Consider the following 26,600-nt stretch of genomic DNA (forward strand, 5'->3'; position numbering starts at 1 on the left):
GTTAGCACGAAAAATGTGGCCCGACACACAAAAGCGGAAAGTGGAAAGCTTAACGATGCTAAACGAGTGCAGTCTTCATGCCACACAGGGTGAGAAAGGGGGAGTTAGAAACGGAGAGAGAGGGAATGCAATAGCAAAGGATGCGACAAAGGGAGAGGCAAGGAAAGACCAAAGAAATCTGCAGCAGCGCAAATTGTTCAAATATTTTGGCTTTGCCACATGCAGCAGCAGAAGCGACAACAATGGGGGAGTGGGGTGTGTCGGTGCGGTGGCTGAAAGAAACATTGTTCAAATGCAACGAGTTGTTACATAATCCACGATGCCTCCAAAACATATGTTATTGCGCCCTCCCCGATCTTTACCCCTCCTTGGGCGGCCTCCTTGAAAAGAGTTCTGGTCCCCTTTTTGGCGGCACGGCCGCGAGCTGTCGTCGCATTATACCCCACAGCATAAATTCTCCTCATTCCACACCCACAACTCACACTGCGGGGTGGTGGCCGCCTGCATCCATACCCTTGAGACAAACATTAACGCGCTGCATTATGTGGGCGCCAAGTGCCTCTGAACTTTGCCTTCAGCTTTGGCTATGACTTAATAAGCAGCAGCCCAGGCCCAGCTCACTTGAAAAGGAGAGAAGGGCAGAAAGAGCGCTGGTCAAGGCTGGCTAAAGGGAGACGGCATGATGGAGAGCCAGAAAAAAAAGATGTGCAAAGGCAGATAGATACCAGCAAAGAAGACCTTACCAAATGAAGATGGCACGAAGGAGTACAACGGGCGGGCAAGAGCTTGATTAAATGGAATGAGACACAGAACACATACTGACTCATCTTTCATCTCTTGTCTTGTCTTGTCTCATCTCTTTGCTCTCCCTCTCTTTTTGCCCAGTTTTGCATTAGCTAATGCAGAGCAAGCTCAGGCAGCATTGCCCTGGCTTCTTGCACTTCCAAAAGCTCTCTGCGACAGCAACAATGTCAATGCACTCTCCGCTGATAAGAGAGCGCAGCGCAGCTACAGAAACTTTAGAGCAGCCAGCCGCTGGTTCTGCTGCCCGGACAACAGACTCAAGGTAAACATATAACTTTACAGACACGGATCTGGAGAGCGTGCTCCCTCTAAGCAGGACGGATGAAGAGAGCCTTCTCCGCTCGCCAGAACCAGGCACCAGCTCCCTGCGTAGGGAAGGGCCAAAGCGTTCCAAGGAGGGGATGAAGGCCAAAGCGCAATACAAAGCGGCGCTCAACATCAAAAGCCGGCTGCAAGGTAAAGCAGACATCTCCCAGGAGGAGAAGGTCAAGCTAGTCTGGGCCGAGCAGAGAGTAGAGGAGGGTCGGCTACATTATGCTCAGATGCCACAGATGAGGGCGTCGAATGGCGAATATGCCAATAAGGTGGAGGAGATGATGGCCACCAAGAGGCAACGCTCCACTGAGAGTGCCATTAAGGACACTCCTGCGAGCAAGCGGCAACGCGGGCCCAAGAGTGCAGCCCCTCCACCGAAAGCGGCCAAGAAGCCAACGAAGCCGAAAGCGAAGGTCAGCGATGTGACCAAACGACATCTGATCGTGGCACTCATCGACCGCAGCGAGGAAAACGGCAAGATGTCAGCGGCACAGTGGAAGCTGGTGCACGCGCGGCTCGTCGACGCACTTTTTGCACAGATGGAGGAAGACCCCGCGGCCCCAATGCCCACGTTCGATGGTGCTGGGTGGCTAAATGGGGTTAAGATCCTGAAGTGCAATGATGATCCAACCCTAAGGTGGCTGACGCGTACGGTCTGCCAACTGGAGGCGATTTGGGAGGGGGCCAAGCTGGAGGTTGTGGACCGGGAGCTTATCCCGTCCAAGCCTAAGGCGAAGGTACTCTTCCCCATCACAATCCAGGGGGACCGAGCGCTGAAACTCCTTCAGCGGCAAGAAGACGAAGAAGAGGAAGACGGTGACCTGACGCTGGTAGTCAACCCGTCAGGTGCAAGTGAGCCAGCCACCCATGCTGAGTGTGCTGCAGCTCAACTTGCATAAAAGCAAGGTAGCGTCGGCGGAGCTCCTCATCGCCATGGAGCAAGGGCTCGCCGACATAGCTCTAGTCCAGGAGCCCTGGATTGCGACAGGCAATTCAGTGGCCGGACTAAAGTCCTCAAATCATAACCTGTTCTACTCAACATCGGTAAGCAGGAACAGAACCGTCGTACTCGTACGAAAGGAAATCCATGCTTACCTTATGTCTCATTACAGCACGGATGACCTGACGGTTGTGATGCTGGAAAGTGAGGAAAAGCGCCTTCTGGTGGCTTCCTGCTACATGGCTCACGACAGACCCGCACCACCCGACGAACTCAGGAGCCTGGTGACAGAAGCCGGCACCAAAAACTATCAACTCGTCATCGGAACGGACGCCAATGCCCACCACAATGTGTGGGGAAGCACCGACATCAATGACAGAGGTGAGTCACTCTTAGACTTTATACTAGCAACTAATCTATATATAGCAAACGTTGGGGAGGAGCACACCTTCGTAGGTCCGCCCTCATCCAACGTGCTAGACCTAACACTTGCAACGGTATCTAGCTGGAGGGTCCTCGAAAGACCATCCTTCTCAGACCATAAGTACATTCAGTTCAAGTGCGAATTCAAACACCCTTCGAAGACAACAGTCTATAGAAACCCCCGGAACACAAACTGGGCAAAGTTTAAAAAGACAGTTACTTCGAAGCTCGCGAATCCGGGCTCAGTGAAATCCGCGGAGGATATAGAGAAGTCCCTAAAGACCCTATCCAACGAGTTACTGAACGCCTATCATGCATCGTGTAAACCCTCGAGAACGAAGAGGAGGTCCAAGCCACTCTGGTGGAACCGAGATCTCTCTCTCCAAAGGAACAACCTCAAGGAATTCTTCAAGATCGCCAAACAAGCGAACGAAGAGATTGTCAATGAGGAATATAAAATCCTACTTAGGAGCTACAAGAAGGAAATACGTAAGGCACAAAGGAACTCGTGGAGAAACTTCTACTCCAACATCGAGAAAGTGCCCGAAACCGCTAGGCTTCGGAAGCTGCTTTCAAAGCAGCCCACAGTACAGAGGCAACTAAAACTAGACAACGGACAGTGGACAGAGGGCAGTAAAGAAGCCCTAACAGCACTAATGGAGGCGCACTTCCCTGGATGCACCGAGGTCACTGACGCCAAGGAGCATCAGGACCTAGCAACCGAGGAACAGCACCCTCCAAGAGGTCTGTTAACCACTAAGAGAATCCACTGGGCCATAGACTCCTTCGCGGGCATAAAAGCACCAGGACTGGACGGGATATTCCCAGCCATGATGCAGTTGACCAAAGAGGTTATTACCCCGTGGCTCCTCGCAATATACTCAGCATGCCTAAGTACGGGCTATATCCCCATCCAATGGAGAACCTCGAGAGTTGTCTTCCTCCCTAAGGCAGGAAAGTGCAGCCATGTGAGTCCCAAGGATTACAGACCGATAAGCCTTACCTCCTTTATACTAAAAACACTAGAAAAGCTGTTGGATTTGCACATCAGGAATGAGGTAGAGGGACTGATGTCAACAAACCAACACGCCTACACTAAAGGGAAATCAGTGGAGACGGCACTACACTCGCTAGTAGCCACCATCGTAAGCGCCCTTCACAACAAAAAGTATGCTTTGGGAGCATTTGTGGACATCTCAGGAGCATTCAACAACGTGGCCACAACCGCAATAACAAGTCGCCTAGAAGCGAATAACATACACCCTGCAATCAACGTCTGGATCAAAAACCTCCTAAGTTGTAGACGGGTGCAATCGGAGTGGGGCACTGCTTCCATGGTAAAGGGGGCACACAGAGGCACACCTCAGGGTGGAGTCCTGTCGCCACTACTGTGGAATCTGGTGGTCGACGACCTCATCAAAAGATTTGAAAGGAAGGCCCCAAAGATAACAGCTTATGCAGACGACATAAGCATACTTATTACGGGTGTATGTCCATCGACCCTCAGCTCCTTAATGGAACGTACACTCAGGGAGATACGTGAGTGGGCGGAAGAGGTAGGACTCAGTATCAACGCGGACAAGACGGACCTCATCCTCTTTACCAAGAGGTACAAGGTACCGATATGGACCCCCCCGAAAATTGACCAAACTAGGCTGACTCCAAATCACAGGTGAAATACCTAGGCACAGTACTGGACAGCAAGCTGGCATGGAGGCCCAATGTAGTGGAAAGGGTGAAGAAGGCTACCATTGCGCTTTATGCATCCAAGAAGATGCTCAGCAGCACATGGGGCCTGTCACCTGCTCTAATGCACTGGATCTACATCTCGGTGGTGCGACCAACTCTGCTGTATGGAGCCTTAGTGTGGTGGCAGGCTATTGAAAAGAAGACATACCATAAGCTTATGGAAAAGACTCAGCGACAGGCTCTGCTCTGTATTACAGGGGCGCTGAGGGCAACCCCAACAAAAGCACTCGAAACTATCCTCGGAATCGACCCCCTGGACATTCACGATCGCCTGATTGCGGGAAAGGCAGCACAACGCCTCATAGCATCAGGAAATCTATCGCCACAAGGATACAAGCATAGTTCAATCGGCAGGGAAATGACCAGATCAACTGATTACATGCCCCCCCAAACTTGCCTTGACGTCAAAACAACCACATCTTTGGGACCTGCAGACTGGAAAATTGGAAGGGACCAAACTGAGCACCTCAATATATACACAGACGGCTCCAAGATGGACGGAGGAGTAGGAGCGGGCCCTGAGACCCTAAGGCTGTCGTATAAGCTACCGGACCAATGCAGCATATTCCAGGCAGAAGTTTTTGCCATCGGGAAAGCAGCGGAGGTCGCTCTCCTTACAGAACGAGCACAGGATGCGGTCAACCTATTCGTTGACAGCCAAGCGTCGATAAGATCCATGCAGTCGTCCGCGGTCAGTTCCAGAAGTGTCTTGGCGAGCAGGGAGGCATTAGACATCCTAAGCACGACAAAGACAGTGCGGATCTATTGGGTTCCCAGCCACCAGGGCATCGAAGGAAACGAAGCGGCGCACGTACTAGCTAAGGAAGGCGTCGGGCTGGAGAATAGGAGAACCGAGAACGTGCCTATCTCCCTCAGAACGCTGCAAGGCGATCTAGAGAAGCAGGCTAGAGCACAGACTGATAGCAGGTGGAGGAGTACCACCACCTGCAGAACCTCGAAGATAATGTGCAAGGAGCGCAACGAGAAACTTAGCCACTACCTACTGCACCTACCACGAAAGGACTGTAGATTGCTAGTGGGAATACTAACAGGTCACTGTCTGGCTGCTGCACATGCAGCAAAGCTAGGCATCACCAACAGAGACAGTTGTAGGAAATGTGAGGAACCTGGGGCTATCGAAACCCTGGGACATCTCATCTGCAACTGTCCGGCTCTCTCAAGGGCAAGGAGGAGATACCTGGGCGCCCCAGTGTTGGCATCCCTGGAAGATGCCTCCAAAAGGACACCACAGGAACTGCTGGCCTATGCTAAAAACACCTCGATTCTCGGGGACTTTTAAGACCACATTAACGCTCCCGCGACGGTTCATACACCCCCCCATCCGGATAACTAGGGGCCATATTGGCCTATGCGTGGCCCCGCTGAGGGCCGTCCGGGGTAACCTAACCTAACCTAACTATAACATAGTTAGTCGAATTTATATATGTACATATATCATCTAAATATTATCAGATTCAGATCACTGTAGCATTTACTCTACTCTAACAGATACATACCTCTATCATTTAGCTACCATTGATTCGACAGGGTATCAAAACTTCGGCCCCCTGAGATACCGTTCTTTCTTGCTGTTTTTGTGATTTCATTGGGTGTCGTTAAATTATTTTCTTTACTGCTTTGGCATGCTCTTTATATCGCTTTCTGATGACACAGTCGCGACGCCGACAGCGACAGCGACGCCGATTGCGATAAGGAGAGGAGCGAATAGCAGGTAGAAAAAGCTGAGGAAGCGCAAAATGCAATTCGAGGCGCCTGCCAGGAGTCGAATTTCCGCTTCGATTCGAATGTCTGTTTCACATTTATTCTCTCTCTTAGGTTTTTCAGCCAGCTCGGCAAATCGAAAGGTGAATCGGCGCTGTCAGAAAGACAGTTAATCACGGTGCATTCTCTCTTTCTCCCCTGCTGGCACACTCAGAGCTTGCAAATAAGCGGGTGACTCATGTCAGGGAGATACAGTCTTTAAAGAGCTCTTTGAATTCATGCTGCAAATATGTGGCCGAAAGTCCAATCAGTTTTTTGATAAAATAAATCTTCAAATATATCTTCCACCAATAGAGCTTTAATACCGATATTACCTAACAGTTCCGTTGATTTGGTGACTATCTACATGTAAGTCCGCCGAAGAGTTACATATGGGTAGGGTCAGTCCCCATATCTCAAATAGTTAAATGTTCTTCCTATTTGCTCTTATTACTCATCAATACCAGCCAGTACATATTTCGTTTAGATTTTAATTCTAAAATAACCCAAACTTGCCCGTTTTGTCAACACAACACACCGAAACGAACAGTTCCTGCTTACTATATCGTAATCTATCCATTGTGCAAGTTTGATAGCATTCCGTTATAGGAAAAGCGAGTTATGCATGGGCTAGGTTATGAACTCTGCGTCCCACTATTAGTGCGGTCTATAAATAGCCAACAAATGCATTTGCCCATAAATTTTACCAACGCTGCATATCGAAAATGTTTTCTCCGGCGATAATGCCCGACTTAATTACGTATGAGGGTGAGAGCGGGACAGAGACGGAGCCACCGGGGGGTGCAGACAGCTGGCTGACGACGCGACACACAGGGGCACAAATGCACTTAAGTTTGAAACGGTCGACTGTTGTTGTTTAAGGGGGTGAATGCGTGGAGGAAGTCGTGGCATAAGGCACACATCACTGCCAAAGAGAGATGGAGGGAGAGCGCTAGAAAGAGCTGGCATGCGATTGAGCAATTGAACGGTAACTCGCACACGGCAATGAGTACAGTGGGCCGTCGCTATGTGAATGAAAGGGGCTTACGCAGCATTGCTAAAAAAAAATGTACTTTCAGCCGACAAAAACCTCTTTTACCAATCCAATCACAGCTAGCATCTGTCTGCAGTTAGCGAGTGCGCACTGTGTTGCAATTGCAGAATAGCTCGCGCCAAGGCCTGGCAGCTGCTGCATAGAAATCGGTTCGAGTCTCAGTCACTGCTCATTCCACTCGTTTGGGCTACGGGGATAATTGCTGCCAAACGAAGTGACATTTCTCCGTGCGCCTCTAACAATCCTTTGTGCCGTCTGGGATTTCGACTCATTCTTCTCCTTCAGCTGTAGCTCCAGTTGTAGTTGCTGTTGTAGCCGTGCAAATTTACAGAACGGGAGACAGACAAACAGAATTTATTTTTTCTGTGTCCTGGCGAAGGAAGTGGAACTGTTTGCGAGGCAGCTGCATCAGCTGCTCGTGCTGCCCCGAGACCCGTGGATTTGGTTAACGTGACAAAAATACATTGATTACATTTCTCGTTCCTTGCACTCGACTCGGGATCTGCTCCTAGGATATGGTGCAAGGACGAGTACTCGTATTTTTGGGAGCACGTCCGCACACTCGGCACATTTGTCAATGCAGCGCCGGCACAGCACAAACATGTAAACATCTTACACGTAGGATTCCGTGCAGCCCGGCCAGTACTAGTCCTCGTGTCGGTGGGGTCTTTGAACTGACAAATTACGTTTACAAGGAATGGGGGTAAATTCCTTTCGTGTGCACTCTGAACTTTTTTGTAGCGTTCCTTCTTCTCTTTCTGTAGCTCTGCCGCCTTCTCTTTAGTTGTTTTTGGGTTTAATTCCCAGTACGACACACGCTCTGGCACATCCCAACTGTTTTCACTAATTTCGTCATTTGAAAATTGCTTGAAATTGTTAAAAGCAATGTGTAACACAGAAGACGAGACAAGAAGACTGGGGCGAAGCTGGAGATACCCTTACATAACGATATTAATGGTATACGACATGATTCAAAAGTAAGGTATACAGATCACAAAAACAATCTCTACATTTTCAAAAATATTTTAATTTCTGCCTGGCAAACCCATCAAAAAAGTTTTATGTAGTACCCGCTTCTATAGTATTGGAAAACGTGGGCTGCTCTTCATTGTTTCCAGAGGTCGATCTCCCACTTTTCTCCAAAAACATTTGCACCAATTGTTCAATTTCCTAATTGATGTCGATAACTGTTTCGTGAGGGGGAGGCGGGTGTAAAAAATGAATGTTACGAAAGCCCTGGGCCATATATTAGTTTTATCGATTCAGATCAATCAGGAATGAGTCGCCCTAATACTTACAACACTGTTACCTGGCCCTTGGGCTATTCGTGGTAATCTTATCAGCGTCCAAAATGGACAATCGGAGCCGCTCTGCTTGCGCAATTTGTCCATGTTGCAACGAAAGGGGGTGGGACGGCTCCCAAGAACAACCCTCTCGAAGCTGTGTCCTCTAGCCCTAAAAATTTGCATTCAATCTGAACAGAAAGAAGAGATAATCAAGGAAACAAATCTCAGACAGCTGCGCATGCCTAGAACAGAGATAGACAGATCGAAATCAAAGACAGAGTGAGAGAGTGCGAGAGAGATTTCACCGAAATGCTACCGGTTTCAAACAGCTGTGTTAAAATTCAGAGAGTATGTCGCGAGGGAGCGGCAGCAAGAGCGAGAGAGTGATAAGAAACCGAAACAGAAACAAAAAGTAATCCACCACCAACTACTGCAACAACAACACGAAGAAACAGTAGCGGGAGCGGCGGGGCGACAAAGCGAACAATGCATATGCGTTACGTACATACATATGCGTTATGATTAAACAAACAACAAGAGCTAGCAGGGGTGAGAGAGAGTGAGAGAGCAGCAGCTGCTGATAGTGTGAGTGCACCCCAAAGTGTATTTACAGAAGGTGAGGTCCCATTATTTGGACTCGTATGAACGCTCTATGGAGTGATCGATCGCTTTTTGGGAATATCATGCCATACTTTGAACTAAACAATTTAAACGCCAGGTATACTTGCTGTACATGTTCTAATAATTAGGCATATAGTATTATTGCAATACCTGGGGAATGCCGGCAATCTATATAGGGATGAAACGGACTCGACTGCCTTACCTTTTCCCAATATACCCTGCACCCAGGTAATGTCGACTGAGAGTGCGCGAGGCCGCCCGTATTCGAATTCGAGACGACGCATTCGACTCTGAACACTCAAACAACGCTGATCGTCTTGGAGATCGTCGTGAGTTGTCCGTTTCTTCTCTTTTTCGTTCGCGTTTTCGTGTTTAAGTTATTTGTTTACCGTTTGTGCAGTGTATAACTATTTAAGCTTCTTGTGGGTGACGGTGACACCGACAACCCCCACCTGACATACTCCGCCTCCCCTTATCGACGCGAGTGTTTGGTGACCAAAACTAATCAAATGACACGTGCTTGAAATATAAAATTTACTATCTATCCCGCATACGGACGACAACAACGGAGCAGGAGTAAACGAGGGATTACCGACATTGTTTATCGAATATCAAAATATAACAAGAAAACGGTAAGTCGTACCGCCATTAAACCGAATAAGGAATGTGCGGAAACAGAGAAAAACACATGCATAAACATCTACAACTGTTTATGGCCATCCCCATAGTGACCCCAATCGGCCCTTATCAATAAACTCTTATGTATGTATATTAAATACAATTTCGCATACGCCCCTTGTAATTAAATACATCAACGCCCCATCATAACCTTAATAAACTACAGTGAAAGCTCTCTGGGGTGGCCTTGAGGATGGGTTTGTTAAATGTGATTACAACTTAAGTGCGACTCCTGTACACTGTCCACTGCTGTGAGATTTGAGAAGAGTTCTTTCGGATCAGAGCTGGGATTCGTTTATGACTCAAGAGCGTCCAAGCGTCGCCAACAAGCCGCCACATTATATCTTGGCGTTGTTTTTGTTGTGTCGCGGAATGTTCTTCATAACGTAGATCCCCAGATGAGTCATGAATGAGCTTTGTGGGGTGTGCGATACCCGTAGTGGATACAGTTACTGAATATAGTCATTGGTGGGGAGAGGGGGTGTAGAAGGTGACTGATCTCCGGTCGTGTATGGGGGGCGGCTGTGAAGTGAGTAAGCAAAGGCTTTAGATAAGTTTAATTGGGTTATGTAAGGGAACGGTATCGGATATGTGTGGATATCGTTGGGTTTGAAAGATATGGGGCAGCTGTAAGTCAGACTCACAGCAAAGACATTTCCCAGGCAACATCAGAGCAGGAGTGACCCATTTAGTAGGTATATTAATTACGAATCATCTACCTATCTATTCGAATCCAATCTCACAACTTTAGATTAAATCTAGTTCAGTTTACTGACCAGGCGGGCATTCGATTAGAAACAACTTTGTGACCGTTTCGCGGTTTCAATTGAGCGGCCGCCGATGGCTCCATTAGAGTGTTAAATACTGGACATTAGAGTGGCCCCAGGGCACGCATTGCTCCATTCAGCAGGCACAAGCACAGGCCGAGGTGTTATTAAGGCCTAACTACACGCACCTCTCGCAGAGAGGTTCCAGCTATAAACCAGACTAAAGTCAGTCACCTGTTGACGACCATCCACTTCATCCACTCTTCACTCAGATCGATATCAATGACAATTGGTGTCGTCGACAGCTAGTCGTTTTGCTAGTTTTGCTACCGTTAGATGGGGAAATGCCAAAGCAATGATGATTGTCTAATTGAATGGGATTAATGTTTAATTTGGCTTACTTTACTGATTTTCCATTGAAAAGCAATGAAATTAATGAAATGTCAGGCAGAAATGCCGCCGCTACCGCCGTAAGCGGGGGGCGAACTTTCAGGTGGACTGTGGAGAGTCGGCAGAGAAGAGGGGTGAGTGTTGTGTTGTGTTGTGTTGTGTTGTGGTGGGCTTGGATTGAGTGATATTGTTGCAATTGCAATCCGAGCTTTGTTCTCGCCTCTCGATTGTGCAACAAAGGCAGAGTTCTATTTAACAGGCATTTGTCAATTGTTTTATGGTTAGTGTTGCCACTATAATTATCCATTTTTTTCGCTGATTCTTTTGTGCACACTTGTGACTCATCCCCACCCCACAGCTACTGCTATTTTTACATAATTAAACGAATGTTTAAAATCTGATTTATTATTTAATTGTCTGCCACTCGAAGGACAACAATTAATTATGCAATAACAATAACAACAACAAAACAAAAATGCACGAATAAATAAATAATAATTTTACTATAATCAATGCAACAGCTGCCACCGAGAAGGGGTTGATCTGCGGGCATTGGAGGTGGTACAGCAATTAAAATTTGTTATGCCTATTTTGGATTCGGTTTTCCATTCAATTTCGATCTGGTTTGCCTTTAAATTTCGGTTAATTAAGCGCGTGGCCATAAATAAGGACAGGTCTTCTTCCCCATCATTCCCAACAAGTGCCTCTTCAGACAAGTGTACAATTCAATCATCCTCCCCCTCATATACTCGTATGCATATGCATATAAACGTAATTATTCTTATTAACAATTGCAGTTTACTTTATCCGTTCGCTGAATGCAGTTTTTACGATACAATTTCGAATATATTTCAACGAGGGGTCTATTGAAAGGGATTAAAACATTTTCAACGAGGCAGAGCTTAAGTTTATTATTCCATTCGATTTTCTCTCCACTCTGCTTTCCTCTTGTACACTCTTTTGTCGGATAATACTACTTTTATCAGACTTTCGCATTGCAAGTTTTGGTTTGACCATAATTATTTGTAATATGGCATCCAGAAAAACTATCAATCTGGTTAGGGTATCCAACGTTTCGGCCTCTTGATGGACATTCTTTGTTGATTTCTGAGTTATTCTTCTTTTCGTATCGAGGAATTAACTTCGCTTTTGTGGGGGGACATTTGAATAGATATCACATGTGGGGAAAAGTTCCGTTAATTGTGATTGTCTGCTGTCCCTGCTGTTGTTGTCTCTGTCATTGTGCTGTTCTGTGCATTGCATAGATATGAGCCATCCCCCTCTCCCTCTCATAATCATAATATTAAAATTCGCCTAGCCTAAAACTTGTTCGCTAAAATCTTCATTTGGTATGTATTTGCATATGAATTCTGTTTGCCTCTTTGTTCTTAATTAATGAAAAGCAATCACATTGATGGATTTTTGGGCACGGAATTTAAAATGAAATAATCTGCACCTTCGATCTGTTAAGCTCTTAATGTACATCAATTTTTACACTATTAAACACACGTCCAATTAAAATCAATTTGGGAGTCGTGTTGTAATGAGCGTTTTTCCTGGAACCGGATTGCCGGCTAAACAATTTTAATGCCATTGGCTCCTCGCCTTGGCCTCTAATGAGCGTCGTCTATTTGAATTACTCATGGCTGGTGGTTATAAATATCGATTAAGGGCGGTTTTTAATCAGGGACGGGGCGTGCCAATGAGGCGTCCAGCGTCCAATCCAGAAATCCAAAAAGCGAACAGAACTCGGCGTGGAGCAGTCGGAGGGTCAGTTCCTTGGCGGGCTTCAGTTTTGTGGTGGCTCTAATCTAATTGGATTATTCCGCCGCTGGCTAGGAGGTGGCTCTAATTAGATTTTCGCGTTTTGTTTGGTTGTAGAGCAATAATTTTTCAAAATTAAATTACCTTTGTCCCAGTGTCTTTTTACAATACATTCGACATGCTCTGATGTGTAATGCTAGAGGGCGCTACTTGCTTGCCGCTTAACAACACTGCCTGCTCTACTGTTACCTATCGAGCTGCACTGCTCTGACAGCCGTTGTTGACTCACAATGCGCGAACGACTAGTTCTAGTACCACTTTCTTGTAGAAAATTGATTCATAAATTGGATCAAATTATATGTTTAGTGCTGTTAGCTGATAACACTAGACCTAATATCAAAATTGAGTCATCTGATTTTCATCGGTATATTAACGGTATATTTTAAAAATCAGACGGTATGTTTCTAAGGGTAAGACAGCGCGGTCACACTGTCCCTCACTGCGCGAAAGACTTAGAGAGATTAACCCATTGTCGACCAAGTGGTTTTTCTGAGTCATTTTAACGCAGTTCAGGTGAAAGATATCGTGGTTTTTGTTTAAGTTCAGAGGAAAGATGGCATATACCTACAAGAAGAACTACGAGTAACTACTTCCACTGAACTGTTTAAATAGAGTGGGCTTAGGTGGGCTAAGTTGGTTATCGTGATCGATCCAGTGAATTTGTGAAGATTTGTTTTTGATTGATTTTCGTTGTGTTTGGCCACTAACCATACAGTATATAGATGTGCCAGTTCATACAACGGAAGCGTCACACACTGGCTTGCGCGATCAATACCCCAGAGTGACGTCATCATGAGAGAGAGAGCGCAGAGAGAACATCTTTGCATGGGCTAGTACACACGCAATATGTTTCGACAAAAATATGTGATTGTATGCTTTTTCAGATTTTTTGAACTCTCTCAGGTCTGGTTCTGATTTGCCACCAGCATGTTTTAGTGTATGGGTGCACATGCATTCTCACGTACTTTGCGTGTGTGTGTTTAGTATTGCTGGCCGCTAGAACTGAAATTTGAGTTTGGTTCTTGTTTTGGGTCTTTTGATGGACTGACCTACCGCCACATAATAAATTAAGAATGGGCAGGGGGTGGGGGTATGGTACACTAAGACGCGGGAAATGAAATAAAAGCTGTTATTTGTTTGATTTATACCACAAAATATAAAATATTACAATAATATAATTATACACATTTATTTCCTTATTTTAAACAGGTTTATTATAAATTATAAAAATTATGCAAACGCCGTCGGTTCTCGACTTTTTTGTTTATTATAACTAAAACAATGATGTATCTAAATATACAATATAAGAAAATATATATATATACTTAAATAAATTTGCATAAATATAAATGGAATTGGTTTTGCACATATTTCAAATCAATTGTCAATCGCGCGCTTTCCGACGGGAATCTGCAAAGTACAGATATAGATGCCGGTCGCACCTTGAATACTCTCATGGACAATACCCATAAATTTTCTAATACAATTATAAAATATCTTATGTACATACATATGTATGTACATAAATATTAAAGTTTATTACATTCGTATATTGCATGAGGGTTTTCAAAATTACTGTTGTCGTGATGCTTGGTGGCAAGCTTCTTAGAAAAGTGTTAGTACTCTTAAAGGGCACGTAAGTGTGTGTGAGTATGAATGCGTGGAATGATGGATAGACAAAAAGCGCGCGCGAAGCTTGTGAGAAAGACAAGTGATTCGTTTTTCCGCTGGTACGTTGTTTTTATTCCCCATTAATTACATTAGATTGTATTAGATTGCTTGTTTTTTATATCTAAGTGGGTGTGAGTGTTTGTTAAGCAAGTCATTCTAGTAGGACTTAGACGCCTGCAGAGTAAAGCTCTACGTTTGCGTGGCTAGCCCGTTATCCCCGTTATCGGCAAGTGAATGCGTTGAGTGTGTGTGTAAAGTCAGTGCGCAGTGAAGTACATTATATTAGCCATTATATTAAAATTAATATACTATTATAAATATTATTATTAACCTACATAGTTGGATTATTATAAAATACTATGTCGTCCGCTAATCAAAAAGATAACCGGAAAACCGGTAGAAAATGCATTATTTCTTCCTGTCTCAGTGGGTATAGAAATAGAAAAAAACTGCACGAATTTGTGACCGGCATTTTGATGTTAAGTATTTAGGAGTGTGTAAATTAAAGGCGAATGCAGTTCCAACATTAAACTTGTCTGAAAATACCTTATTAGCTGCATTCAATGCAGATCTTTGTATGACTGCAATAAATGCTCTGAACTTTTAAAATCGTCCGATGAGGTCCGATGTTCTTCCGAGTATTTAATACTCAATAAAAATTTTGGCTATGTCAGCAGTAGTTTGAAACTTAAAGCTCCTTCTGAAGATTTTTTTACATTAGTTAAAATTTATTTTGATATATTTAATCGGCATTTCGAGACAAAGTCTCACAAATTCAATTTAAAAAGAAGCATAGTCCAAAAATGTATAATTTTAACGTCAAAAATAGATAAATATGCAGGCTGGTTTAAATTTTCCGATCCGTGCTTTGTACACCGAAATCATCTGCTCAATCAGTTTGTATTGGTTTTGATTAGAAAAAATTGTAAATGGTTAACAGATAGGATGATAGGGAATCAAAATGCAAAATCATACGAGAAGAAGCTCAAAATTTTGCGGCAGTAGGATTTTTTATTTCATTTTATAAAATGTATGTATAAGTTTATTATATTTTGCTTATTTTTTATTTTCATTTATATGTATGTACATATATCTAACAGATTTAATTTTAGGCGGGGAACATGGATGTGACTTAATTACTTAAAAGTCTTGAAATTAAGTCATATCAAGTCGACTCAAAGGTCAGATTAATTTTTGACCCCATTTAATATATAATGGCCTCCTCGTGGTGTTCCCTGGGTACCGATCTTCAATCGGGAGCCAATTTGAGCGGCGACTTTCTTAAGGCATATCCTCTATTTATAGAAAGAAATATATATATTTATGCATATTTATTTAAGTATATATATATATATTCTTATATTGTATATTTAGATACATCATTGTTTTAGTTATAATAAACAAAAAAGTCGAGAACCGACGGCGTTTGCATAATTTGTATAATTTATAATCAACCTGCTTAAGATAAGGAAATAAATGTGCAATTATATTATTATATGTATATAGTCGAGAACCGACGGCGTTTGCATAATTTTTATAATTTATAATAAACCTGTTTAAAATAAGGAAATAAATGTGTATAATTATATTATTGTAATATTTTATATTTTGTGGTATAAATCAAACAAATAACAGCTTTTATTTCATTTCCCGCGTCTTAGTGTACCATACCCCCACCCCCTGCCCATTCTTAATTTATTATGTGGCGGTAGGTCAGTCCATCAAAAGACCCAAAACAAGAACCAAACTCAAATTTCAGTTCTAGCGGCCAGCAATACTAAACACACACACGCAAAGTACGTGAGAATGCATGTGCACCCATACACTAAAACATGCTGGTGGCAAAACAGAACCAGACCTGAGAGAGTTCAAAAAATCTGAAAAAGCATACAATCACATATTTTTGTCGAAACATATTGCGTGTGTACTAGCCCATGCAAAGATGTTCTCTCTGCGCTCTCTCTCTCATGATGACGTCACTCTGGGGTATTGATCGCGCTAGCCAGTGTGTGACGCTTTCGTTGTATGAACTGGCACATCTATATACTGTATGGTTAGTGGTTTGGCCATTTTCGTGGTTTTTTCGGCGAGTGTGGAAGTGTCCGTTCGTGTGTGTTTGAGGTGCGGGTGTGTGTATGTGCGGAAAACGCCAAATTGCGCTGGCCGCTGCGGCTCTGAACAGGAATTTGTCGATTGCCGCACGTGTCGTCATCAGAAGTCTCATCTCCACACACATACGCACAGAGAACTCGTTGAGATTTCTGTAAAAATAATGAACGCAGTCTGTAAACGTCGGCTGGAAAAGGGAACATCAACAAGAAAGACAACTACAAGAGGGAAAGGAAGAACCACCACCCCAACAACAAAACACACAAGAGAAGGAGGAGAACAGAACGCGCCTTGATCATCAGCAGATACACAAAGAGAGCGAGCGGAAGGAAAAGAGAGCGAGAGAGAGAAACATTGCCTAAAATTAAATTTACTGCTGGATTTCGTCTGACCTTTGACAACACACCCCCTTCCTCGGGCAGTTGCTGTGTAAGTACGATAATTAATTTATGAAAAAAGCAAGAAATGGAAACAGCAAAGCGCTTTAATTGCAAGCTCATAAACAAAAGAAACTATGACCCAAGGCGAAACAGAAAAAACATCAGAGAAAAAGCAACAGAAACAACAACAAAAATCTAACAGCTCTTTCAAGGCTCTGTTAAGGTTAACAGATCAGTCTCAGTTACAGTCGTGTTTACAGCCACTGTTTTTCGCTTTTTTTTCGATTATTAATTCAACAATCAGCGGTGGTATTAATAATTTTACGGCTCATCTGGCTTTGGCAAAAGACATACATACATACATATATATATATCAGCTCAGGATATAGTAGACATGTATTTTTAATTCATTCACTAAATAAATGTAGAGGGGAAACTTTCCGTTGTTATTGAACAAAAAAAGATGAAAAGCAAAGAAATATATAGGAGGTGCTGTTGTATCCGTGTTGGCGACAATTTATCAAAAATAAACGCGCACGGGCCTCCCCCTGAAACACGCGACCCTGCCTAGCCATATTTTGGTTTCATTTTCCACTTTTCCGAAACAAACTGAAAATATAATGACTTTTCTATAATAAACAATATTTGGATTTATTTTTGCCTTAATTGTTTGTGTTTTTAGAAAACGTTTGCCATTGATTTGTTTATTCGACCGAGTGTGTGTGCATACCATGCCTGGACGTGTTAGTACGTGTCTGCCGGGCGGTGTGTGCGGAATTCCCATGTGCAAACAGTCTAAATTATAAGTTGCATATCGGTTTTATTGTTTTGGCAATGGCCGCAAAAATTAAGACCCCGTGATGGGAATGCATTTCCAGTATTGAACAGTTTTTCAGCGACTCTACACAGTTTTAGCAGCCTTGTGTGCTAATTGCTTTTAATTAAAGATAAAAGAAAATGTTTGCCTTGATGTTTCTGTTGCTTTTGTTGCTCATTGCGTAAACAAAAGATAAGCTACAAATTTTTGAAAGTCTGGAAATGCCTGCACTTCCACGAACGAGTGGGAGTGGGAGTGCGAGTGGGAGTAGGAGGGAGAGTACAGCACAGAACTATACAAAACAACGTTCAATGTGGGCGAACGTGACTATTGTTGGATTGGCATAATCACTCACTTTCATTCACTCACTCCCAGTCATGCATACACTCAATCATACAGAAAGATACAGAGAGAGCTGCGATTGAATGCGCTGTTGCTTTTTGTAAAGTTTGAGACGCACTGCAACATAAGTTTTTCTTTTTCTTCTTTTCTTCCCCCGCTTCTCTCCCCCAAACCTTCAAATCGCAATGCAGAAAGAGAGATACGATAAAGAAAGACAGAACTATGGATACCCGTGTGGAGCTCGAGCTCCGGCCGATAGGCGAAGAGAATCTGAAACCGGAACTGCAACTGCAACCTGAGGAGTCACAATCGGATCCCAAAATGGAAACCGAATACGAAGCAGAAGCAGAGCTGGAATTGGAAGAGGGAGAGGCCTTGGCGACCAGCAGCTTGGGGATCTCCATCCATGACCTGCAGGCCAGCCCAAGGACGCCGACGCCCACATCGACACCGCCGCCACTGCTGTTAAATGTGCTGCCCGGCACCTCCAAACAGCTGTTCCGGGATGCGGCTTTGGCCCACGGAGGCCTGGAGTCGACGTCCCTGCTGCAGCAGGAGCTGCAGAGCATCGCGGGAAAACAGACGCTGGCGAACAAGCTGCGGAGCGCCAGTTCCACGCTGGACGCAAGCGTGTCGCGCAATCCGTCGACCACGGGCGGGAAGCAGGACAAGAAGAAGATCGGCCACCGGCGCGTGGCCGAGGGCGGGGAAGTGACCTACAAGAAGATCCAGTCGAAGCAGATCATGGGCTCCATCCAGCTGGGAATCCAGCACACGGTGGGCAGCCTGGCCAGCAAGCCGAAGTGGGACCTGCTGATGAACGACTTCTAGGAGATGGAGACCATTTCGTTCCCGCCCGACGGCTCCTCGATCACGCCGGCGCACCACTATAGCGACTTTCGGTTCAAGGTGTACGCCCCGATAGCCTTCCGCTACTTCCGGGACCTGTTCGGGATCGCACCCGACGACTTCCTCATGTCGATGTGCGCCTCGCCGCTCGTCGAGCTGTCCAACCCGGGAGCCTCCGGGTCCATATTCTACCTCACGGACGACGACGAGTTCATCATCAAGACGGTGCAGAAGAAGGAGTGCGAGTTCCTGCAAAAGCTTCTGCCCGGATACTACATGAATCTCTCCCAGAATCCGCGCACGCTGCTGCCCAAGATCTTTGGACTCTACTGCTTCCACTACAACTCGAAGAACGTGCGCCTGGTGGCCATGAACAACCTGCTGCCGTCGGACATCAAGATGCACTGCAAGTACGACCTGAAGGGCTCCTCGTTCCGGCGCAAAGCCTCCAAGGCGGAGCGCCAGAAGGCTAGTCCCACGTTCAAGGACCTTGACTTTGCCGAGCACCACCCGAACGGCATCTTCCTCGAGACGGATAAGTACAATGCTCTGATGCGCACCATCCAGCGCGACTGCATGGTCCTGGAGAGCTTCCAGATCATGGACTACTCGCTCCTGGTGGGCATCCACAACCTGGACATCGCAGCCAAGGAGAAGCGGGAGGAGCGCATTCGGAATGCACGGGCCAAGCTGCAGCGAAAGGAGAGCGCCGCCCAGACCGCCTCTTCTAACGTCAACCTGGACGACGACGCCCCCGAGGCGGACCAGAACCAGCTGCATGCAGTGGCCTCTTACGCCTCCATTCCGGGCACCTCGGGAGCGGCCCTCAATCGGACGCGCAGCATGAACCGCCAGCGCGTGGTGGCCCATTCCACGGCCATGGAGTCGATCACGGCCGACATGGACGTGACATTGGAGGAGGACGAGGACGTGCCGGTCGGCGGCATTCCCGCCCGATCCGAGAACGACGAGCGGCTCATCCTGTACATCGGCATCATCGACATTCTGCAGTCATACCGCCTGGAGAAGAAGCTGGAGCACACCTTCAAGAGCACGGGACACGGTGTCCGTGTGCCGGCCCTCCTTCTATGCCAAGCGCTTCCAGGACGTCATGGCCAAGCAGGTGTTCAAGAAGACGCCCACGTTTCCACTGAAACATTCCCCCTCCAAGCGCAAGACCTCGGCCAGCCAGCTCCTGCGCACCCCCCAGACTCGCACGCCGGCGCAAAGCACGCCCGCCGGTAGATCGGGACGGCCTGGTGTCCTAACCATGATGTCGGGCATGTCCACGCCCCCGCCAGCCTTCGACGACATCTCCGAGGAGGACATCACGGCCGCCTCCAGCACAACGCTGCAGAATCGCAGCCAGACGAACAACAACCACGGGGAGGAGCACCAGCCGGAGTTGGGACGCGTCTCTGGCGGCAGTGGCGGTGGCGGTGGTGGAGAGCCGAGCAGGAGCTACCACACCCAGTACTCGTACGACAGCTCCGGGCGCACCGGCAGCGCCATGACCAGCGACTATAGCGACGACGAGTCCACGGTCTCCAGGTCGCGCTCGCCGTTGCAGCAGCAGCGCACTAGTCACCGCCTCACCAAGACCAGTGTCCAGGTTACGACGGTGGGCTATGTGGAGGAGCGGCAGCTCTCCAACGCCGGCGGACAGGTAGTGCATGCGGACACCAATGGGAAGGTCGGCACGATGACCACCAGCACCACCACCAAGACGGCCCTCATCCAGGCGCCCAGCTACACGTCTACGCTGGTGCTCAACGATTTGCCGCACTAGAATCGGTAGGGCTTCTATAGGGCGAACAGCGAACGGGATCCAGGCTACCGCTGCTTGTGTGTGTGTGTATCTGTATGTGCAACCGATGTGCTCGCGTGCCTTCCACTCTTTTGACTTTGTTGCAAAAATTGTGTGTTTCGGCGCTCGTTTATCTTGATTAAACGAAAACGAATACGTATATTCGATATTAAAATTTATGTGGCGCCCTTCCTAATTGGCTGCCTCCGCACCCCCTCTCTAACTGTAACGCCACCACCAAAACCCACACGCACACGCCCACACACAGACAGACAGATGTAGGGGAAGGGGCAACAACAAATGTTTACCGTTTTTGCCCATTAAAATGTATAATTATTGTATTTTCTTTCATTCTATTTTTCTCCGACAATTTTGTAATTCGTTTTTCCATTCTATCTTTACAATGACTTTTTTTGTTGTGCGTGGGGTTTAATTTTAAAGAATGGAAATTATTGGAAGGGGTCGAAGGAAACGGAGGAAATGGAACAGGAAAGTGTTGCCAAAACTCAGTTGTTGTCTATGTTTGCGTGCGTCTGTTTGTGTTTCTGTATTATAAAGTGCGTTTACGTGTATATACATAATTAACGAGAATAAATCTATATATTTTACATAACTGAACGTGCAACGTGTGTCCGGGCCGTCTCGTCGGCATAGAGACAGCTCTGAAAGCGCCGACAGAGTCCGACAATGGCCCTGGACATAAATCACTTAATGGTTTTCAATATTGGTATTAAGTATCGTTAATTTTTATCGCCTTGCAGCATTGTTAAGCCTCTTTTGGCCAGCGGCAATTGTGGAGTATTTATTGGCCGCGAGCAGAGGGGATTTATCCCAGACAGGACTCTGACCATGGTATGGGGCTGAGAGGGCTCTTCATTAATTAGCCCATTGTACAGGGACGCGGCTTTTAGTTCATGTACTCCGCAATGTGCGGAAAAGCAGGGATATGCATCAGTGTTCTCTCTTCTCAAAACGAGTGTACCATCAGTTTTATACGTTAATTATGAAAAATGTCATAAATAAAAGATTTCGGAGAAGAGAGGATCTTCTGTCATAGAAAATATTGTAAAAGGTATCTGATAGTCTATAGACTCCGTCCAGCTTCTCTTTATACAAATGATAGAAAAAATGGGTTAGAAATTTTTTAAATTTCATTTAAAACCAACCAAAACGAAACGAATTGGCCGGCAAATATTTGCCTGCTGTTTTTTTTTTTGCAGTTTCAATGCATTTTGTGTACTAATTGAATATAATTTTAATTAATTGCTTAATGAATTCAGTAACCACACCCTGGGGACGGGGGACGAGGTTGTGGGAGTGTAAAAAGTAAGGAGCCTAAAAAATTTATCGTCCTGTTGTTTGAAACAAGCACCATGTCAATATTTGTTCGATTCCATCAGATGAGGAAAAATGAGAGAGAGAAAGGGGTGGCAGTGGGAGAGGGCATGGGGCATGCGGCAAGCAAAATCAACTTGCCCACTCATGCATATCCCAAATAGTTGAATACTCCACGGAGGAGGAGCTTCGGACGACCCCGCCGCACTGTGTAATTATGGCCATAAACAAACTTTAATAAATATGTAAGCTGCAAAGTGCAAAAACTATGGCAGCACAAAACAGCATAAACAAATGAATCCCGAGCTCGAAATTCGACGCTACTCTGCTTTCTGCGTTGTCACACGAAAATTGTTTTCCAGGATAATTAGTTTATTTAATTTGCATAATAGAGAGAGAGAGAGAGAGAGGGCAGGAGAGGAGAGGAGTCGAGGCGCACACCCCAGTCGCTTTCCGACAAACAGAATATTTGTGTGTACAGTACTGCCCAAAAATCAGCCCAAATTGATAGCGTGGACCGTCCAGGGCCATATGCCAAATGTCATTTTGATGGCCAAAATGTGGACTCAACTTTTGGCTTGGCTCTCGCCTTAAACATTGCTTAAATATACATTTAAATTGGAATGGCAGCAGGGTTGTTCGGGTCGCAGAGCATTCCATTGATTAAAATAATGATTTGTATCGTTTGGGGCGGAAATTTAATTTTTTTTGCAACGGATATTAAGCCAATGCTCAGGCATGTGTGTGCATCCCCCCGCGCTCTGCCCCACTGCGAGAGTCCTGTCTGCGTGTGGGAGGAGGCGAATATCCCCTGGAGTTGTGAAGTCTGGAAATCGACGCAGGAATCGAGGCGGCGATTGCATTAAATTTAATGAATTTAAGTCCATTCCATTAAATGAATGTGGCCAATTTATTTAATTGATGAACATCACTGATTTCTCCTCTTCTCTTTTCCCTTTTCCCCGTTTGGCAGGCATGTCCTTTCAGCGGAGCTACAGCAAGGTCTGGTGGGGTTCCGACAGCCAGGAGCACTCTTCGCTGCCATCGCTCTCGTCTCTAACCAGCGGCGGGTTCTATTCGCAGTCCAGCAATAGCAACAGCCAGCCCTCGTCCCTGCTGGGCAACCTGTCCTGCATCCAGGAGGTGGAGGATGACATCTCCAAGATATCGTCGTGGCACAAACAGGACAGTCCCGGCAGTCTGCGCAGTCAGGTGAGTGATTCGAAGGAAATTGAATCGAAGGGCATCGATCGAATTATATAAAAATCGATTTATCGGCCCTCTAGCGATACTTCTTTCGATATCAATGCTTTCTCCAGTGTTTCCCATGCTAATATGGAACCTTTCTCATTCGAATGGATTCGCAGGATTCGGGATTCTCGGACAATGAGGAGTCCCACCAGCTGCTGCTGCAGCAGCAACTGCAGAAGAATACACAACAAGAACAGCAAACACCCACGGCTTCGCCCGGCTCCGTCCATTCCGTAGCCACGCCGCCCACTGTGGTCCGGAGGGTGGGAAACTCCTCATTCTACTCGCCGTTGATCAGCGATACGCGCCGCATTTCGTTCACCAGTGGACAGAGGACGCCCAAGTCGGCCACAGAGGCGGAGGCCGACGTGGATGGGGAGCTGAAGGCCAGCCGCAGTCGCCTGTTTGATCAATTGGACAGCCTGAAGCTGGACGACGATGCAGAGGAGGAGAAACACACAGCCACCGAGTCGAGCAAGCCGCCACGTCCGGCCATTCGGCGCCGCAGGCGGTTGGCTCGGAAGCCCAAGCCCGAGCTGGAAGAGCTCTCGGCCAGCGAGGACGAGGATGTAAAGGAACCGCTGCCGCCGTACAACAATGAGACAGTTACCTTCGGTGGCAGCGGCGACCCGGAGGAGACTCTGCTCCCTGGCCTGCTCTCCCCCCTGCGCGTGCACTCCTCAGTGCGCTTCACGGCCAGCACGAGCACGCCCAAGACCAGAAGCAAGCAACCGAAAAAGGGGCACAGAGCTCAGACCACGCCAGTGGAGAGCTGGATGGCCGGTCAGCGCTGGAATGTGGACCAGGAGGTAATGTGCACCCTCCAGCACAAGTCCATCGCCCAGGAGGCGTACAAGAACTTCACCATCACCACCAGTGCCGTCTCAAAACTGGTCCGTCAGCTGCAGCACCAATCGCTGGCCCTGCAGGCGTACTTCGAGCGCAGCGAGCGAGTGCTAGGTGGCCTGCAGGCCACCACCCTGCCCGAGGCTCTGACCGGAGCTGGACAGCTGTTGGGCCACCTCGACGACTTCGTTGGCACCCTGGAGCGGCGGGCCATCTTCTTTAACGAGACGCGGGTGGAGCGACGGCGCTACGAGCAACATCTCGAGCAGATCCGCACGGTGAGCCGGGACGCGCGGTATTCGCTGGAGCGGCAGCACTACATCAGCCTGGAGTCGCTGCTGGAGGATGTACAGCTGCTGAAGCGGCACACCCTGATCACGCTGCGCCTGATCTTTGAGCGGCTTGTGCGTGTCCTGGTGCTGAGCATCGAGCAAAGCCGCTGCGACCTCCTGCTGCGGGCCAACATCAACATGGTGGCCACCCTGATGGGCATCGACTACGACGGCTTCGCCTCGCTCTCGGACGCCTTCGTCCAGAACGAGGCCGTGCGCACCCTGCTCGTCATCGTGCTGGACCACAGGCAGAGCTCCGTGCGCGCCCTCGCCCTCCATGCATTGGCCACTCTCTGCTGCGCGCCTCAGGCCATCAACCAACTCGGTGGCTGCGGCGGCATCGAGATCCTGCGCGATATCTTGCAGGTTGAGGCCGCTGGGGAGCGGGGCGCCATCGAGCGCCGCGAAGCAGTCTCTCTGCTGGCCCAAATCACGGCCGCCTGGCACGGACCCGAGCACCGGGTGCCCGGGTTAAGGGACTGCGCCGAGTCCCTCGTGGCCGGACTGGCGGACCTGCTCCAACCCGACTGCTGTGCCCAGACCCTGCTCCTGTGCGCTGCGGCCTTGAACAACCTGAGCCGCATGGAGGTCACCTCCCACTACTCCATCATGTCCAAAGAGGCCATCTTCCGGCTGATAGCCACGCTGGAGCACCAGAGTTGCGGCATTAGTGTGTTCCTCTATGTAAGTAGCAAAACATTTTCCATTTCCCATTTGTCATTCGTGAGGAGGGGTCAGGAGGGACCACAAGTGGGCCGAGTCGGAGCCTGAGTGGGAGTTCGATTTGCTGCAGCCCTTGCCGATTTTTGAGCAATTTTATTGAAAGCTTCCTGGAGGAGGGCAGTCGGCTCGTAAAATTTATTTGTGCATTTGCAAAGCGATTTCTTTCCCCAATCTTGGCCACGATTTTTCATCGCCGGCCCCCATCTCCATCTCCACCCCATCCTCACAGTCCATTCCCCGTACTTTCTTGCTGTTTGAGTTGCTTACTTTTTGCTCATCAACATCTCTCTCGTCTTCTTTTTATATCGTTATACACAGGAGCAAATCGTTGGGATGCTGCACAACATGTCGCTGAACAAGAAGTGCCACAGCCACTTGGCCAACGGCACCATCATAAATTTCATCACGTCCGTTTACCAAACGGAATTCTACAAGACCTACGGATCACGTGCCGAATGCGATGCCCAGCGCCGCAGCATCAAGACCATTCTGCACACTCTGACGCGTCTGGCCCACGATTCGCCCACCCTGGGTGCCGAGCTTCTGGAGCAGTGGCATCTGCCCGATTTGCTGCGTCAATCTCTGGCCCTGCCCAAATCCTCTGCTTCCGCCTTCACCTCCCCTGCTGCTGCTGCTGCCGCCGCTTCTGCTGGTCAGTTGGATGGCAGCTACGCAGGGCATATATCGCAATTGGCGCGACATTTGCTCAAGGCCCATCAGCAGGAGCAGCTGCTGTTGGTCAGCGGAGCCACAGCCACAGCCTCAACCTCAGCCACGGCCACAGGAACCTTCAGCAGTGGCCATCAGACGCCCGAGACCAGTTCCAGCTCCAACTGTAGCGCAAACTTTACTTCCAATTCGGCTTCGAGTGTCGCTGTCGTCGTCGTCGTCGCTGCTCAAATTCAATTTAACACGTCAGGAGAGTTTCGTCTAATTTTCACCACCTGAGGAGGAGGTACCCGGACCCGGGCACGTACTTCGGGCAGAAGCAGGAAACTCAGACGTGCGTCAAGTGTTATTACTTTGTCTAGGAAGTTGCGTGACCCGTTCAGAAGGAATCGTTTCCGACCCCATAAAGTATATATATTCTTGATCAGCATCAATAGCCGAGTCGATTGAGCCATGTCTGTCTGTCCGTCTGTCCGTCCGTCCGTCCGTCCGTCTGTCCGTCCCCTTCAGCGCCTAGTGCTCAAAGACTATAAGAGCTAGAGCAACGATGTTTTGGATCCAGACTTCTGTGATATGTCACTGCTACAAAAATATTTCAAAACTTCGCCCCGCCCACTTCCGCCCCCACAAAGGACGAAAATCTGTGGCATCCACATCTTTAAAGATACGATAAAACCAAAAACGCAGAATCGCAAAAATAACCATATCTTTTAGACTGCAGAATCTGAATTGGATCGTACTATTATTATAGCCAGCATCAAGAAAACAATTTCATTTTTTCTCGCCCTGTCTCTCTCTAACACACACGTAGCATGCCGGCTTTGCTTAGAGTAAAACATTAGCGCCTAGATCTCAGA

The 26,600-nt window shown here is 47.2% G+C and overlaps 2 protein-coding genes across 2 annotated transcripts; both read left to right on the top strand.

Annotated features, from left to right (window-relative positions):
* Positions 1-9,238: 9,238 nt before the first annotated feature.
* Positions 9,239-26,194, top strand: LOC108159728. The gene is given in 5 exon segments (XM_017293260.2): positions 9,239-9,585; positions 22,896-23,134; positions 23,290-25,035; positions 25,393-25,944; positions 25,946-26,194. Coding segments are annotated over 4 exon segments (2,598 nt in total). The 5' UTR covers positions 9,239-9,585; positions 22,896-22,897; the 3' UTR covers positions 26,009-26,194.
* LOC108159729 (phosphatidylinositol 4-phosphate 5-kinase type-1 alpha) lies at positions 16,313-21,200 on the top strand. Its single transcript, XM_017293261.2, is given in 3 exon segments — positions 16,313-16,821; positions 18,123-19,835; positions 19,837-21,200. Coding segments are annotated over 2 exon segments (2,415 nt in total). The 5' UTR covers positions 16,313-16,821; positions 18,123-18,153; the 3' UTR covers positions 20,570-21,200.
* Positions 26,195-26,600: the final 406 nt, after the last annotated feature.

This window comes from Drosophila miranda, assembly GCF_003369915.1.
Source record: "Drosophila miranda strain MSH22 chromosome Y unlocalized genomic scaffold, D.miranda_PacBio2.1 Contig_Y1_pilon, whole genome shotgun sequence".
NCBI lineage: Eukaryota > Metazoa > Arthropoda > Insecta > Diptera > Drosophilidae > Drosophila > Drosophila miranda.